The sequence below is a fragment of the Mugil cephalus genome, chromosome 11, assembly GCF_022458985.1.
Source record: "Mugil cephalus isolate CIBA_MC_2020 chromosome 11, CIBA_Mcephalus_1.1, whole genome shotgun sequence".
Classification (NCBI taxonomy): Eukaryota; Metazoa; Chordata; class Actinopteri; order Mugiliformes; family Mugilidae; genus Mugil; species Mugil cephalus.
In genome coordinates, this window is record NC_061780.1 from 2,196,566 (window position 1) to 2,215,655 (window position 19,090).

A 19,090-nucleotide genomic window follows, 5' to 3' on the forward strand; every position below is an offset into this window, starting at 1 on the left:
ATATCTATTTGCTTAGTTAAACCCAGGTTGTGACTTGCAGTTTATTTGAGACTACAAAGCACAAAAAAAAACAAACAAAAAAAACCAAAACAATCCTTGATATTGTGTTACTAACACAATCAATTTCAATGGTAAACAAAAGTTGTTTGCCAGTGTCTGTTATATCTATTAAGCAGATTTCAAAATGACAAAAGTTGAAAACAAGTAAATTAGTAAAAAACAAGTAAACACACACAACGGCAAGAAAGAGGATGCAATTAAATATGCTAGATTAAAACACCCAGTTAGGATGTAGGATGAGTTACGTCACTTTTAATCCCCTCCTCTGAAAGTTTCTGTCCTTACTTGCTTGTTGTCTGATGTGTATTGTTCAGCTGGTGGTTAGATCATGGCTGCACAAACAAGCTGAGATTCTCTGAGCTGCTGTTTCTTGTGTGGGATCAAATAGTGTAAATGTAGAAATAAAGTGAATGTGATGTTGAACAGATTGTACAAAGGACACGCAGTGAAGCACAAAACTAAACAGAAATAAAGTTGCTGTGATAATAGAATAGTGCCAGGCAGATTGAGTAATGTGACTATTTGTGACTCCCTCCCACAAAGCCTTTTAAACAATACTCTTTCATAAAATGTTCTTGGTAGTACAAGCTCTTCAGGCCTGTGTTGCAGTGTACTGTAGAGGGAGTGGAGAGTGGAGGGATTCTCTCTGTCTGGATTAGCTGCCCGTTCCACCTGCTCAGCACTTAGCAAGTAGAAAAGCTGCTTGTGCCCACCTACCCCCCTCTGTGTTCCGTTCTCGCTCACTATCCTGAGGTCATGTGACTTGTTTGGCTTTTCTGTCATTGGCTGCCGTTGTCAGTGTGATGTGCAGAGCACTAGAGCTCCCCAGACAAAGGGACAGAGTGGACAGTTGTCAAGTTGCCACCATGTCAGTGGCTCAAAATCCAGTTATAGGTCAGACTGATTATCACAGTGATTTCATTCAATGACCAGAAGGATGATGGTGGGATTTTGTTGGTTGTGAACCAGTTGTGCTTTCACCTTGTTCCCTGATAAGTTAGTCAGTTGGTTAGGCAGTTACTACTTCACCTGAACTAACATAATAAGCATTAAATAAATATAAATAAATAAACAAATACATGCTTTCTTTGCATGTCACTTTACACATCTGCAATTTAAGCAAAGGTTTGTCTGTATTGTTCACAATCTTAATATTATAGAAAAATGTCAATGTTATAGAAACATATCGTTACATCTGTTACGCAGCATTTAACACTTTTGTCTCCCTTTGCCCAATCAGAGGCGGCATGTCTCTGTTCAAGGCCCGTGATTGGTGGTCAACAGCACTTGGCGAGGGCGAGGAGTTTGACCAGGGGTGCCTGTGTGTCGGAGACGTGGACAACAGTGGCACTGGACATGGTAAGTGAGAAAGGGACAAGCAACCCTTAAATGTCCCCCATTTATTTGTTAAGATATTTCTTCCATTTCATATTGTGCACAGATCCTAAATTTTTATCTTAATGATTATAATTTATATTGTAAAGCACCTTTATTGTGTTTCCATCTTTGGCATTTTTTCCCCACTTTTCCTAATCTATAAATCGTTGTCTGTTGATATTTTACCAGTCAGCTAAAGTAAATACAAACTTGTCAGCCATGCCAGAATACAGTAAATGTTGGACAAAAGACAGGTACAACTAATGGGACACAAAATAAAATTGATGCAATGATGTAATGTATTTACAATCTATTTTTTATTAGCTTACATTGGGTTACTTTTGGTCATTTAAGACAAATTCTTCTGTAGGTTAAGAAGTAAAAATTGATATAACTCCGCTTTGATTATTTTTAAGATCTCCTTATCACTAAAGTATCTTGGAAGAAGTTGAAATCATACAATGAGTAAAAACTTGCATCCTCACCACAGCTTTCCTTATGTGTGATTCTAACTCAGACAAAGTTGTGGTGGGCAGCTACATGGGAATGCTGCGGATCTTTTCGCCACATGCCAGTAAGTCCAGTGAGGGAGGTCCGGCTGACCCCCAGCTCCTAGAAGTTCAGCTTCAAAATGCCATCATTCAGATTGAAGTTGGCAAGTTTGTCTCGTAAGTATATCACACAGACATGACTGGCTTGTTCTATTATACTATAAAGTCTATCATTATTTTATTCTGATTTATATAGATTATTAATGTTTTGCAATTGTCTCACTTTGTGATTGACTTTAGTTAAATGAAAATGTATCTATAATAGACACTGATTTCTTCTCTTTTGACCTACTCTTGGGTCACGTGTTTATACCGTGCCATTACTCCTAATATATTCAGTCACTGCAAACCTCTGCTCCAACACAAGGACCACTGTTGCTAATCTCTCACTCCCCCTCCCTCCAACCCTCTTGGCAGCTTTCCTGTACGTTAGGCCTTCGCCTGTGTTAGTGCCTGTAGATCACACTGACTTTAGCCTGATGTCCACAGTCAGGAAGTGACTTCAGTCACCCGTACACGAATACAGAGCTCAATGACAGGTTAGAGGTTATACTCTGTAGGCATGAGTGCAGGCATCACATGACGGACTCATGTACCTAATGCAAAACCAAACAAACAATAATCATATTATTGTTTTAAAGCAGTTTAGGTTGAGTATACCTTACCATCACCTGACCCTTTCACCTTGAAAATACCAAGTTGACACAGGATTTTCAGACCCGAGTTGACCCGTCTTTGGTGCGCTTTCATATTGCCAGCAGTCCTGGGTTGGACCTCCTGCTGTCAGAGCTGCGTGCCTGTTTTTTCCTCCCTCTCATGCGTCATTGCATCGACAACGTAACCATTATACATTTAGGTGCACCGAATAACGTCTTCTCCATGTATGCAGAGCAGCTTGCTGATCTCACGGTCAGTGCCAGTGCGCTGCCATGATCGATAAAAAAGTGTGCCATGTTTCATGCGCTGGTTACATCCAGATTTTCCGCTGTGATTTCCTGAACATGATGGAAGAATAATTTACATGCAATTCCAGTAACAATCATGTAATAACACATTTTATTTGTGCAATTGAAAAAATGGACAACAATCTGTGCCCTTTAGAGATCGGTCTCTTTTGGTAGTAGACCAAAACTTTGCTCTGTTTTTGAACTGCTCACAGCCCTGTACATTCTTCAATGACAGAGTCTGACAGGCCGTCCAGTGGCAAAATCAGAATATGACAGGCAGGTACATCAGTGCCATTGTGTAAATTAGTGGGTCAATGTGGCATTCCTGTTCATGTCGAAGCTGAGCCGAGCCGAGCCGAGCCGATAAAATCCTGGGTTGATTGCTGGGTCACATATCTAATTTGACATGTGAGTTTTAAAAGTGTTTCTCCTGTACAGTCGTCACGACAAGACGATCTACTTACCAGTTGGGCAATTTTATATGGGGATTGACTCCCTTTTGGAGCCAGCCTCAAGCAAACAATAAAACTTTGGGCACTTTTATGATGGTTTCATTTTTCTGCCGTTGAAATTGCAGTTGGGAGCAGCCCTGTGCACACTGCGCACTCATTGATCCGTTTTTATTATAAGCATATTGACTAGTGCACTTTAAAAGTGTTCCATGAAGCATTTGCACATGCTATTGTGTTACATATATTTGAAGTGTGTCTGTTGTTGTTGAGGAGGTCAAAGGTCACTGTTGAAGAAGACACTGTGGTGTGGATAGAGAATCTGGTTTGCTTCAGGGAACTGAACCTTGGTGCTGTCAGCGTGGCCATAGTTCAGAGAGTAACTGTCCTGTAATCCAAAGCTTACTCTCTTCTATGTTACGTATATGTGTGTCTCTATACTGTAATGAATCACAAGTCTTTCTTTAACTCTATGTCATGACCTTTTGTGAATTATAAGCATTCACAGTATAGCCTATAATAAAAGCCTTACTTTAAACTGCCAGGCAGAAACACCCATTCATAAGTTGCTGCTTTTTCATTCATAGAATAACCCATCCCTGCTGTTACTCACCGCCACATTAACATGTCTTTTTTCCCCTCTGTAATGCATTCTAACCCCAAACCGAGATTGTCAGAAGCTCCTGTCCTTACTCATGATTTACCACCCAGCAGTCCAAACATAGTTTTGCTTATATGGCTAACCACCGAGTTACTAGCATAGCTGCTGGAACCCAAATCCCCCATCCTGCTTTGCAAATGCACAACTGAATCTTAAGAGCTGACCACCGTGGAGACAAGGTCAAGTGAAATGTGGAAATGTATTCAGTAAAAATGACTTGAGTGAGGCTGATTAAGTGACCTGTCCCACCCAAAATCATGTGATTGTGGGGAAGAGAGCACAGAGCAGGAGAAAGGGAATACTGAAGGATAGGCTAATGTGTAATCTGTGTATATATTAGTGGTGAATCCATTTCATATTATATTTAACTTACCAGGAAAGGGAACACACGTGTGCCCAGAATTTGGAAAACTGGATGTCTGTGGAGGTTCTCAGTCATCCAGGTCATGCTATATCTTAAAAAAACCAAAGCGAAAACTTTGTAACCGGACTTGCTTGAGTTTTCTTGAAGATCTTTCACCGCTCATATCAATGGCTTCTTCAGATCTCAGTGATTGGCAGGGAGTTTAGGTTTTTATTTGACATATATGTGGGTGGTGCTAATATGCTCAACTGCAATTAGAGGATGTTGTTCAGATTAACTTTGGTGGTATCTTATTGCTAGTGGTTCTCTAAAGACCCTTTAATAACCAGAAACTTCATACAGAGAGGTGAGATTAGCTACAAGCAAACAAGACCATTTACCAAGTGGCTGTCAAGTTGTGTCTCAGTCCATCCCTCTCTCCCCCCTGAGAATATGTAAGTTTCTCAAGATTAAAAACAATGTTTCCTTTATAGCTGACAAGTGGAATTCATGATTAAAACACACCCTTGCTCTATTCCAAACCCACACACATTTGCAGCTGTTGTACCACTTTGTCGGGAATGAAAAGTGGCTCGTGGCAAACTTTATATAGATACAGCTGTTTAAACTGACATTACTGAACCAATTCACTATATGCGTTGTTACAGACAAAAACTACATAATGTACCTTATAGATTACCAGGTGGCAATTTTGCTGTCTATGTTCTGGTGCCATGTCACTGAAAGAGATGAATCATTTTGATAAAGTAACTCAAGGGATGTTTGTATTGCCTGGAAAGCAGCTCCTTCAGTCTTTCACATTACCAAACATGTGCCACTGCCATTAGTGAGGAACAATGTGCACATCCGTAGCTTCAGCATTCGTATGTTGCAGCTAATATTCAAATGTTCATACCTTCCAAATTGACAAATGGTGATTCACAATATTTACAAGAATAATACAGTTATTGGATGTTAAATTCAAATAACATGTAACATAGATGCCTCATCCCTTGCTATAGTTATTCATTATTGCCTTGCTTGACCAATGATCACAACATTAATACCTCACATTGCGTTACTGTGGCTGCACAGGAAGCTTCTGGAAAGGAAGGTTTCTGGGAAAGGCTGTGGTTTGCGTCGAAGGCTTCCCACATCATCACACTGGGAGCAGAGTCCAACTAAATCAGTCTGTTTGGAAGCCGTCGTGTTTAGTTACCTGCGGCTTTTCGGCACAACATTTTTCAGAGACTGGTGGGCATCTTGGAAGCTGGCCCCGGTAGAGAAGCACGTTGTAAATATTGTGAGGGCAAACCGAGGTGGGCAGATGGTGAAAGGTTTTGTTTCAGCACTGACTAGCGTGGTTTTCCGAGGGAGAAAGAAAACATGTGGGATACAGTTCTCTGCTCCGTTGTTGTTGTTCTCTCAACAAACATAACAACGGTGGTTGGACGTTAGTGAGGCGGAATTTGTTTTAGGTCCAGAACGTGGACAGATTTCTTCTCAGTGGTTTTGTGGTAAAGTAAATAAGTGAAAGTCTAGGATCAGCATCACTGGAACATCAACTTCACCTTAACCAATGTTTAAAAATGCACCAGCCGTTACAAGTATTTGAGTTAAAATAATATGAGTTGTGACCACCCTTACTACTCAACTTACAACTGGTTCTGTTCACAACTCGTGTGGGTGTTTTGAAGTTCGTATCCATCCAATATAATGAACATAATGTTTATTTTTGGGCAAATGCAGGCTCTGATAGATGCTAAATGATACAGTTTTACTGTACGTCCGCTTTAGTGTCTGTTGTGATTGTGTGTGTGATCCTTGTTGTGTAAAACGCATCTTTTGCTGTCTTTGCAGGTGTTCAGAGCTTCTTCACCTGGCTGTCCTTCATCCCAGGAAGCTGTCGGTCTACTCTGTTTCAGGTAACAAACATGAACGTTCACAATAATAAAAAAAAACAAAAAAATAAATAAAGAAGGAATTTTCCCATTTTGAACAAGCATTGTTTTCGTCAGTCACCTTAATGAAAAAAAATTCACTTAAATACCACAACTACTTTTTTTCTGACCTGTGTTTATGCAGGGACTGCAGGAAATGTGGAGCATGGCAACCAGTACCAGCTAAAGTTGGTCTATGAGCACAACCTGCAAAGAACAGCCTGCAACATGACTTATGGCACCTTTGGAGGAGTCACAGGTAGTGAGTCAAATTTCAGGCTTCATGTGTGGGTTACAGCTGAGGCAGTGTTGCCAGCTGTCTTGACTTACGAGGCGCTCAGAAGACAGGGGTTTTGGACTTATCCCGAGATTTGCTCATCCCATCAATCACAGGGGGAGCCTTGCTTCAGCTCAGATTATCTGATAATGTGAGATGTGCCACTCATTCCTCAACTGCTAAAAACTCCTCAGGTGTGATCAGCATCGGCCATGTTGATATTTAGAATATAAATCTGCTTGATAACATCAGTACTTTCACTATAAATGAGAGACACAGGTCTAAAAAAGACTTTTTTAGTCTAACTAACTAACTAACTGTCAAGCATATTAAAACTGACAGTTAAAGTCTCACTTCCATTTTTTCTGAAGAATAGACTCTGTGTTGACTGTGTCACCCTAATCATTTACTCATCTACACTTGTTTATCCTTTAGTAGCTTTAGTTTTCTTCTTGAAAAATATTACATAGAGTAATAGTTCTTGCCCTGCAGTCTCCATTTTACTTACATGTAAGTATGTGTACACCTGTAAAATCATATGAAGTGGTGCATTTAGTGCTCCCTGATTTGGCACAGTAATTGAAGCAATATCATGTAATGTCTTTTATTTTCTTGTAATGTGTGGAGCTTGAGATGAGTCCTGTCTCAAATTCAGCTAGGACTTGTGCAGTAGATCTACATTTTATCTCACTGACTTGTTTTACTAGAAGGCGTTTCATCCACATATAAGTTAAATAATCATTTCATCATTTTACCTGTTGTGTGTGTGTTGGCTACGACTATCTTTATGGGTACCAGTTTGATATTTTCTAAAGTTTGCTTAGCCCTCAATCCTTAGAATGACTGACTGAAACATGATCGAACAAGGATCAAACGATTAAATTGTGAAGAAGACCGTTTGGAATAGGAGAAAGACAATGGTCCTCACAAATATATCAGTTCAAATGTGTGTGTGTGTGTGAGTGAACATCTGTGCATGTGTCTTGGCAAAAGTGGGGATTGGCAGCCCTGGACAAATACATAAAGCTATAATAGTCTGTAAGAAGAGCGAAGGAGGGAAAGAAAAAAAAGAAAGAGAGAGGTCATGTTAGCTACTCTCTCTTTAGTCAATTGGGCTTTTGGAAAAACCAAGTAGGGGAAAGCCCTCGAGTAGTCGGCATCCAAGAAAAACACACACAGACACACACTCTCACAGAAACATTGGGAACCCCCTTTAAAGGAGAGAAAATGACATTTCCGAATAAAGGCTTTATTGTCAAGGTGTGTGCGTGAAGAGAGAACTTGCCAGACTCTGTGGCCTGGCATGATGAACCCGTTATTCACTCCATGTTTAGAGAGTCTGCTGGTGTGTGTGTTTGATTGATAGAAAGAACAGTGTGGGCTCAGTAATACCAGCACTTTGGCCTGTACTGAACGCACGTGCGTAGTTCATACCATGAACCAGTAACTGTGACTGTGTTTCCACGTGTTTGCTGCTTGTGCCACACTGTGCAGCAGATCTCAGCGATGCCCACCAGCCCCTCACACACTCTCCAACATCCACCGCTTGTCTCTGACCTGCACGTACAGTACAAAGATGCATAGTTTTGCACAGGCTGAATTAAACATAGATGAAGCTAGATTGTATGGAATCCATACAAATGCAGCGCATACACTTTTGTATGTCTGTGTTTATGAGGACATCATGTATGGAAAATTGCATTGTCCAGCCCCATAGCCACATCTTTACTGTCATTGGTAAATGGCAAGCAACAAACTGCACCTCAACCCAAAGCACAACCTAATTCTAAGCGTAACAATGGAACCTAAACTGGGCCTCAAAGAACTATCTATACGACTACAGACACCTTTCACACTCACTCTTGCAGTCACACTTTTCAACACACAATACACAACAGTCCCTCATGCAGTACATAAATGCATGCTGTAAAGTCAAAGTGTGCTCTGCTCCTTAATTGACTTTGTCCTCTCTTTGTCTGCTTTGAACTATTTCCACCACTAGATGTCAGGGCAAGCTCTGGGATTGCCTACCTTCTTCACATTATTTAAATAACTGTGAACCTGTGTTTCTTCTTATAGGGGATTCCCATTTCCCACCCCTCAGCTCCAGTATACAGCTTGTAGAAGTGGTAGGAAATGTGTTTTCATCAAGAACAGCATGGTGTATAAGGTTCATGAGCCCCTGTTGCCATTTTGCAGATCTACTTGTTGCTCACGTTGCATGGTTTCTTCATTTGTGAGCAGTTCCATTTAAACTGTTTGTAGAGTCTTAAGGGTGCCAAATTATAGTAATATTAAAGTATTATATCATAAGAAAAAGAAAGCTTAGATTAGAAAAACATCTAAACAATACACAGAGTATATAGATACCAGTGTGTGTGTGTTTGTCTTTTTTTCTTTTTTTTCTTCTTTTTTTTAAAGTTTGAACTGCGATTTCTACCTTTTATTAGATGTGACAAAGCAGGAACAGACATGAACCAGATGTTGTGAGAAGACATGCGATTAGTGGTCTTGATCTCAAGGCTTCCAGTGTCCCCTTTATGTTTAATTAGCATGTTCTATAATTAAAGTTTTGTGCAGCGTGTGTTTTTTTGGCCTTTTTTCTATACCATTTCTATCTTGCCTATTTTCCATTTGCAGCGGTTCATTGTCAAACCTCAAATTACAGTAATAAAACCACCTGCCTCGTTCATGACTGCAGATATGTGTGGTACACAGAAGACTCACAGAAGAGGCTACATTTATTTAACTTCTCCTTCTTAAAGCCTGATGAGTTGTTAATGTCTGAGTGTTTGCTTGAGTCCACAAACACTGACACACACTCCAGTGTGTGTTACATGATCAGCACACATGTTGCAGGGTGTTATTGTGTCGGTTTATTGAATATAGGGTGATATTGACAGATTCTTTGTCTTTCTAACTCTGCAGTCCAGCGTTCAAAGTCTGTGGTTGGATATGGAAAGCCGTGTGTGTGTGTGTGTGTGTGAGAGAGACTTGTCTCTTGCTCTTACACGTGAGTGTGTGGAACTATAATAGCAGCCATTTAGCAGTGCTGTAGGCACTGTAATAGCAGCTCTGTACTAATACTGCTCTAATAGCTGGGCTGCCTTTGGGTTTGGGTCACATTCAGGCCACACACACACTCACACTGAAGAAGTATGGACCGGTCTTCACAAGCAGACGCACAGTCAGACACAGACACATACACATGAACAAATACTCAAGACAAATCCCTAGTCTACAAGTTGTGTGCAAGCCTGGATGGACACACACTCACATGTACATACTCTTTCTCACACACTCTCACGTTCCCTCTCACACACAGAGGTGAGGCGCTGCCCACTGCTGTGTGCGGCCAGCCTCTGTGCTTTGTGTATTATAGTTCAACATGTCTTATTAATGACACGAATACAGGCCTGTTTCCTCCACTGTGTCTGAGCAGAGGTGCTCTCACACCAGGCTCTTTGACACATTATACCTGGGTGTGGGCGTGTGAAATTACATGTGCACTGTTCCTATTATACAGGCTGGCTCTAAATGTTCTGCATGCTGCACTTTTCATATTATTGATGATATGGAGTGACACGCTGCTTGAGTGCGTATTGTTTTGACCCTCACACTGCTTCTCCGGGCGGGAAATGACCACCTGACATCTGTCAGATTGGCTAAGTGTTTGTCTGGGAGGAAAGTCCACTTAGCAGTTGTCACCTGTTTTTGAAGTCTGTTATGTTCATAGCAGAACAGGGGCTCGTAAAACAAAACACAAATACTGTTCCGTTGGTTTTGTTCTTGTGCAGTAAATCTTGTGCAGTAAGTCCTAGATGTACACTTTATTTATGGTTCTCTTATCTCCTCCTAAATGCTAGCAGGACAGAAGACAGAAGTCAAAGACTTATTTTAGAATTCAAAATTCTGTGGAGTATACTTGAACACAGATTTCATTTAATCGATCACCAAGTTCAGGTTACAAGCTGCAGTTTCCAGGAAATGTTTTGAACCCACTGTGAAACATTTGCAAACACATCTTAGGGGTATATATATGAATACGAAGGATACATTTTGCACGAAAATAATGCAAGAATTTCTCACCCTGTGTGTTTTTCAGGACAATCACTGTCCTAGCAACCAACAAAAGGTAAATGGGTGTCATTCAGCACTGAATAACAAGACAGATTACACAATGAGACACAACAAAATTAATTCCTTTTGGGTAAATTGCAGTTCACTGCAGTCAGCTCGAAGCAACGTTTTACCTTATTTTTAATTATATTTAATGTAAATGAGAATCTTAGCCTGGGTGTAATTTGAAATAATACACAACACTATTGTTGTAGAGACACTGTCACCACTACAGCTGGCTAGAGCTTGTGTATTACCACAAAGTTTCCACATTAAGGAAAGTTGCTCAGCATTCATGACGTACGGTTTTGAACTGAACACCATGCAGTCTATGTCGAGAAATCCTCATCTGTGTTTCAAATAGGTTTTCCTTTTCGTAAAATGAAAGAAAGGCTGCGTGTAAATCCAGCCATATGCCGACTCACACTCGTGATCAAACATCATGTTTAACACACTTGTATTGGAGGTGTGAGAAACCTTGTCCTTCAGCGTGTTAACGGCCATCCTGAATGTCTGCTCATCACTAAGACACACACAAAGATGTTTACACAAAATCAGTGTATAGGAGTGTGTGCCTTCTCTGTCGAAATCCTTTCTCATAGACGTGAACTGTGTGTCTGTGTGTGTGTGTACGTTGCGCTGTAGGTGGCTGTCTCTCTGACCTCTACTTGATGGCAGTGTGAGTTTTAATAGCGCATTGAGGCCTAATTATAGTTCTCTGGTCAAGACAGGCCCACTGCTTTATGGCCATGTGTGGGGCTATGTGTTTTTTGTGTGTGTGTCAGGGCTGCATATATCCTACATTAGGCCTTTTCTAATAAACACACGCTCTTGTGCACATTCACACTCACAGCCAGGTGTGTGTATGCACATGGAAGTGTTAATGGAGATATCAGATTCAGCCCGGGGAGAAACGAACCTCGCAGCACTACATTACAACTGAAATGAAACAGAAGCCTTGAAAGCTGTCCAGGATTATCGGTGCTTCTATTCAAATATAGCATATTTAAATAGCAGAGAGAGAGAGAACTGTCACAAAGCTCAAAATACAATACCTTTTTAACTACCTCTATTTCGCTTGCAAGCACTGTCTCTGATTAAAAGGTTCCAGAGTCTAAATTCCAAAGTGAAATTTATGTTTGAAAGGTGGAGCCAAAATCCTGACGTGGTGAAATGTAAAGGTAGATAATAGAGCACACTTTGAGATGATCAGCTCTTGATTGTTCACACAAAACATGATGGAGCAAAATGAAGCTTGTGAGATATCCAGTTTTTAAGTGGATCACAATGTTTTACACATTTTCTTGATAGAGCAATCATTTCCTGTTAATCTAGTGCCTCTAAGGGCTGTGACATGGCGTTTGTTGGTGCTGGGCCATTTGTCGGTGTCCGTGACCTTAGTTTTGGCAACATGTACTGCACCGTCTGCACTAGCTGAGACTCTGTTAAATGTTGAAGTGATGTTGGAACAAGGGCATCTGAGGGCTCATTGTGATTGACTGTTCAGCTTTGAGAACCAGTGTGTAACAGGAGGAACAGAAGTGTCAGAAGTAAATAAAAAAAGACAAAAAGGCATCATTTTATATTTTAATCTCATTTGAACTTCAATATACATTAATATTTTCACAATGACATTATCATCCAGGATCCTTAAACTGTAGACAAGTTGATCAGCACGTTTCAGGAGAGCCCAGCTCTGTACCTTGAAGGAGCTGTACTCCATATGTACAGTATATGTGTATGTTTAAAGACATTTCTCTGTAGATGTGCAATCACACCATCTAATTTTAGTGTTAATGGAAAATGCGAATCATCTGCTCTCCTCCTGTCTCTCCATCAGGTCACCATTCCCTGTGTATCCAGTCTATGGATGGGATGCTGATGTTCTTCGAGCAGGATAGCTACTCCTTCGGCAGGTTCCTCCCTGGTTTTCTGCTGCCCGGCCCACTGACCTACAACCCCAGAACAGACAGCTTCCTCACCGTGTCGTCGGCACGCCAGCTGGAGAGCTACAAGTATGGTTTTCTTTGTAATATAATATCAATATTATAGCCACTGGATTTTATGCTCATTTGAAAGCTAAAAGTGCATTTGGGAGTGCAACATGCAACATTTCTTTTGGCCTCTTTGGTTTTAGAAGAGGAAATTGAGAAATACTGCCATCTTTCATCTTGCGAGGCACTTTAATTAATTAATCACTTCTTAAAATGATTACTTTGTTTGCTGTGATGAATGAGACAGGGGTTTTCTGGAACTTTAAAATCTTTGATGCAAGCCTCGAATAGAAAAATACTATAAAAAATACTATATTATTCATCCCCTGGGGGAAATGGGGAATGCCTTGATGTCCAGTCACCTAGCAGGATATGCTAGAGCTTGCTATTGTTAAAATGAGTACACATCATTTTACTGTTATTGCAGTATGAAGTTATTTGAGGTAATCTTGATTATATGCAGACTTAAATATCAGCTGCCCATGGTTAGTGAGCAGCAACCCTGACTAAAGCGTCACCATCTTAGAGGCATCTGTTCTCAGTGCAGAGCTTGTCTGGATGGACCAAAACACACGCACACACACACACACACACACACGAACACACTAGTGCACACATGGCCTGATCGGAAAGTACCTCACTTTAATGTAAGCACACGCACGCTTCCCAGTCCCTCTGGCTGAGGCATATCTTTCAGAAGTCTTACAGACTGCGTGGGTGCATGTTATGCATGTGTGTAGTTTTCTCTACAGCTGTTTGTTATCTGGGTGCCCCCCACCAATATCAAGAGACTAGATATCTCAGTGGAAACACTGACTTCACTGCTCTCCCTGGACGTTCCCCATCTCAGCCCTGCAGTGAATCACACAGAGCTTAGCAGACATAGAGAACATTTACATGAACAACACTGCACTATTAATAGCAAAACGTGTTATTTCCTTTACGTCATGCACTATAGACACGTCAAACCAATATATGTAAGCACCTCTACCACCAAACATGATTGTTTGGTGACCCATGGCATCCACAGTGCCTCAGTAGATGTAACCATTCACAACAAATGTGTGTAAATGCAAACATGGGCGTGCCACCGAAGATGGTCACTTGTCTCAGATGTGAGTTGTTGTTTGAAACACGCGAATGGATACATAAGAGGAATACCCAATTTCTTTTACAGGTGAACCAGTCAACCTGCTAAAAATGAACCAACAAGAATTGACTAGGTGACTGTTGCTCTAGGGGTTAACTTGTTGCAAGTATATGGTTTAATTTGCCAGTTTCTTCATGTTAAAGTGCTTGGAAAGATGTAGAAGCCCATATTTCTCCTGGTGTTATTATGTGTGAATGACTCGTGTGATTACAGATCACCAACCTTTTCCAGTCAACGATTAGTTGCTTAAAATCAAGCTACTTATCGTGTACATTAAATTAGACTGAATAACAGCAGTGATGTGTGTGGACCTTTCCCTCTTCGGTGATAAAGACACTGCAGCTTTTGCTATAACACAACAGCAGCTGCCGGTAATGAATTAGCAATAAAACAGCAGATCCATGGTGCCATTCTTAGGGAACGCTGACAAATTGTATTCAAACAAAAATGCTCTGTGATGAACACTTTGACATCAAACTGTATTGACGTCAGAGCTACAAAGTTATCAATAAACAAAAGTAAATAAATAAAGGAACAGACTTCTTGGCATTGGATTTGTGTGGCATAAAGTCGTAAACTGACAAATGAAGATGCCTAATTGCCTCATGCTGCATTTTCTTCATTTTCAATGGACAGTTTGAAGCAACAAACTGACCCCCGACATTCGATGCTTTGTGACACTATGTGACCCTCTGGTTGATGCAGTGGCACAGTTTTTATTTTTTTAACATGACTCCATCCACCAACGTCAAGGAGTGCTTGGACAACACACCTGACATGCTTGACTGTGTGCCATATCTTAGCATTTATCTTTTCAAATGAGTCTTGGATATGAATTACAACCCTTTTACACAATCTGTCTGATGTGTTCTGGCTTTTACTGACAATATCAGATGAGAAGGTTAGGACTTCATTGATTGTTCTACATTTGATATCATATGACTGGTCAAACTGTTCTGCCTGGCTCGGTTTATTTAGCTTGTTGGACCTTCTCCTGCCCTGATGAATAAGAGCTTGATTTGGTTACTGTGTGTGTGTAGGCGTCAGCTTTCACATCTTAGTTTGTGTTTATTCGTTACACTGAGAAAGCATATGCATGTAGTGTGTGTTTGTGTAATTTGTGCGTGCATGTTTGTGTGTCCATATGGGCACATAGTGTGTATGTATACGTTTGTGTGATGTATATGTTGAAGGTAAATGAGTGTGTTTGCATATGTAGTTTTTCAGAGAGATCCTCTTTCATATGAATGCGATGACTGTTTCCTGAACTTCAGTGTCCTAAACTCTGCGTGATGACTGAAACAGACTACACACACGCACACACACTCTCTCACTCTCCCGTACAAGAACCAAACCAAACTCTTCTAAAAGTCTGTGTGTCTATATAACTGTCACTTGTGTTTGGGTGTGTGTCTTCCTTTCCCCTCATTTGTTGGGCATGCAGGTGAATAATCAGATTTCTGTGGTTTTTCAATTTTTCTCTTAAACACTCAGAGCTTTGTGTGATTTTTCCCTCTTTCATACTTAAATCAACATTTGGCTAAATGCTGATTGACTAAATTGAACACCCGCAGGTACACCGACACACAGACACAGCTTTAATTCATTCATGCTACCTCATATCCTATCATTAGTAAAACATCTAAGTGAAAGGCACATGAAATATCAAAACAGAGTTAAAGAATATAGTTATTTCATAGTGTTGTTTTGGTATTATTAGGCAGAATTTAATTCATCTACTCAAGCAGGAGTCTGCCTGCCTGTCGATCCATTGAGTGTTGCTTTAAAAGGTTAAAACCCCTGACATGTTTAATATATTTTTTAGTCCATTTTCTTCCCCAGGAAATGGTCACGGCGTGATGAAAAGGTTTCTTTACTGGCAGTCATCCATAAAACTCATTAGTCTGCTCGCCGTTTCTCATAGGGGCTCAGCGGGTGCTGCTACTGTACGGATGAATTCAAAACTATAAATCTCTTTTTGTATTGCAAAAATCTAAGTTTAGAACATTTCTTTTTCTGTTTTATACACAGTGTTACGGGGCATTAGCATCACTTTTTGTGGTCATGCTTGTATCGAAGAAAGTTGCAGACCCGGAGAGTTGTGAATTCAGAGTTTATTGCAACAAACTAAAGAACAGTTTTAACCACACACATAGTTATAGTCCTTATTGCCGTACGTAGACGTAAACAGTGATCTTCTCACTGGGACACTGGAACATGCTGACCCTTTTCCCATCCTGATATCTTAATACTTCAGAGACACAACAGTTCTCAGGATGTCTTTGGAACAACATGTTCACACATTATCATAGTTAATTTTAAGAGACCAAACACTCTTTGAATGACTTTGTGTCTTTGCTCCCTTTGTCCGATTAAGACACCCCAATAATGCGATTGGAAATCAATTTTCTCCGTTATGTATACGCTTAATCAGATTTTAACTATAAAGAAGAAAGTAAACAGAGCCGTACCGCGTGTTGGTAACTCTTGTGTCGGGGACTAATACAACTTGGTATCCGTCTATTCGTGCAGGTATTTATTCATAAAGTATTACACATTAAAATTTTTCACTTTATGGCTGCAGTGCCATTTGATCACCAAGGTCATGAAGCACAATGGCAGACCACCTGACACTACTTTCCTTAACAACGTTATACAACATAAAATGTTTTATATTTAAATGTGCTGTTAATGTATAATGTATTATGCCACAATGGAACACAAAGAAAATGGAGAAGCTAGTCATAACTCCGAAAACAAGGAAATATATGCAAGTATGAATCATTGGCAATATCTGTGAAGGGCTCGCCATATTGGATTATGCACCTTACATTTCATGGTAGATTTCAGACCTGCCTGCTTTGATTAATGACACTTTTGTGGTTTAAATATGCCATAAAAAGTGAGAAAACTGAGTGGATAAATCAGCAGTTATTTAGAGTTCGGTCTGCGGTTCACAGTTGGGCTGGGTCGAGTTTGGAGCTGTCTGTTCATCCAGGTGTTAGACAAGAAGGCTAGATTCCCGCCAAACTGCTTCAACTGCCAGCTCTTTACTGGAAAATGCCTGATGCTTCAGATGCCAAAATCAACTGACCACAGATCAGGTCCTCAACCAGTTGCCAACTGCTCACTGATTAAAACTGATAGACCGCAGTTCCGAGGAAGGGCAGGTCAGTGGCAGTGTTGACTGACCTGACAGAAGCTGTAAAGCAGAAGAGTAACATAAGATCCTAACAGGGATTAGTTCATGTTCAATGTTCTAGAGCGTCTGCCTTTATTTAAATGTTAATATGAGGTGTCTACTGATTTTCTCACTAGCCTTACAGACTGAATTTCCACCAGGAAAATAACTTTTTATTTTTTTTTTTGTTTTGGGGCTGTTCGTTAAAGAAGAAACTCTTATTTGAATGTTGAGACTGGCTGGGAATACTCACGACACTCGCTACACCATACACAGTTCCCTTTAGCAAGAAACTTCATAGGCAATACATATATACATATAAATATATATATATGTACGTATGCAAAAAATATATAAATTTGGCAAGAGAACTGAAAATGATAGGCAACATGCTAAAGATGTATTAGACCTGTTTGGGAGTCATTTGACTGTAATGAATATTTAATATCATTTATGTGGTTGTATGTAGAATTGATCATTTTGCATGAAATACCTTAGCTTTCATTTACAAAAAAGATTCAGCAATCCACTATAAACACAATAAACAGTGGGCACCAAATAACAGTACTTTGTCTATAATTTCAGTGCGTTCCATGGACACTTGTAAAAGCAGCTGTTTGTGTTTGTCTGACCCTCAGGTATGAGACTCTGGCTGTGGCAACCGATGCAGAGAGTCGACAAGATCCTGACTTGCCTCTCAAGACTGGAGGAAAGAGGCTGACGGTGAGTCCCAAATATATGTAGAGTCAAAGAAGACACAAAGGGCTTAGGGTGTTCAGGAGACATCAAAATCGTTCTTTCCTCAGGTGCTCTATGTGTGACGGGTTTAGATTGCAAAGGCACTCTGGTTGAAAAGGTATATAAAAAAAGTAAAAATGCCTTTATTTGAGCTTAGCAAAAACTGATTAAAAGCACACTGGCCTTTGCGTTGTAGCCATATTGGCTTTCATCAGGGCATAGCAACAGGATGTAGGACAAAGCTTAAAAAGGGCACCAGCAGGTGCTTAGCGGGTGAAGCCTTCCCATTATGTCACACACCATGTGACTGACAGCTAGTAGGTTACCAGAACCCAATAAATTAAAAACACACTAACAAAAAATATGTTAGAAAAGGAAGAAGCGCAGTTAAATGTCCATACTTCACAGAAAATAGGAAAAATCACATTCCTCATTAAAGCCAAGGGAAGACGTTCCCTTGAGCTTGCTAATCCAAAAGGCTTTTCTATGGAGAATGGTCCTCAGATGGTCTCCACCTCTTGGGCGTTTGGGGAAACTTCTACCTTCTACCGACTTCCTCTCTTTTCTTCCTCCTATATAGACAAACTAGCAAATCTGTTTTATCAAATGTAAACAATAATAGTATGTTATCAGAATTTTCCCACAGCTGCCCAGAAACACAGCTACAGGAGAAATGAATGAACTGTACGTAATTTTGTTAAGGGTTCTAAGGTGTTCATTCCACTTAGAGTTTACTTAATTCTTATGGAAATTAAAGAAATCATGGTGACATCCTGTAACTTTGTCTTGGTGTGTGTTCTTGTGTAGCCTGAGTGGACCTTTGTCCTGGGAGAACAAGCTCTGGACCTCTCTTTGCCCTCCTTCTCCCACTCCTCTGCCTCCATATTTGTTCTGGGTGAGAGGAACCTCTACTGTCTCCGTGACAATGGACAGATTCGCTTCATGAAGAAGCTAGAGTTCAACCCCAGCTGCTTTTTGCCCTACACCTCAGGTAACACACTTGACTTTTAACATAAGGGTGTTACTAAGTGCAGAAGCCAAGCCTCGCTTTAAAGCAATATTTAATCTGTACGCCGTTTTCCTTAATTTGTGTAATTTGGTTCAGGTCCATCCATCAGTTTTCAACAACTTACAATTTGTAAAGTTGTGTCTCGGTGGCAACAGTCTAAGCATGGTATAACAGACACCCATCTCCCTAGCAACAGATTGTAGTTCCTCATGAACAATCTCAAAGCTTTCCCAGGTCAGTAGAGATATATGATGTATCCTGGAGTCTCCTCCCTTTAGCCCTGTTTTGGCATCA

The 19,090-nt window shown here is 40.4% G+C and overlaps 1 protein-coding gene across 2 annotated transcripts in view; it reads left to right on the forward strand.

The window, feature by feature from the left end:
* bbs9 (Bardet-Biedl syndrome 9) overlaps positions 1 to 19,090 on the forward strand; it is a 159,529-nt gene that overhangs the window by 1,377 nt on the left and 139,062 nt on the right. For both annotated transcript variants that reach the window (XM_047599630.1, XM_047599631.1), the window contains exons 2-8: positions 1,301 to 1,419; positions 1,955 to 2,105; positions 6,249 to 6,313; positions 6,474 to 6,587; positions 12,565 to 12,739; positions 17,688 to 17,772; positions 18,595 to 18,778. In XM_047599630.1, coding sequence (XP_047455586.1) covers positions 1,308 to 1,419; positions 1,955 to 2,105; positions 6,249 to 6,313; positions 6,474 to 6,587; positions 12,565 to 12,739; positions 17,688 to 17,772; positions 18,595 to 18,778 — 886 coding nt within the window. In that variant the 5' untranslated portion in view covers positions 1,301 to 1,307. The remainder of the gene's footprint in view (positions 1 to 1,300; positions 1,420 to 1,954; positions 2,106 to 6,248; positions 6,314 to 6,473; positions 6,588 to 12,564; positions 12,740 to 17,687; positions 17,773 to 18,594; positions 18,779 to 19,090) is intronic.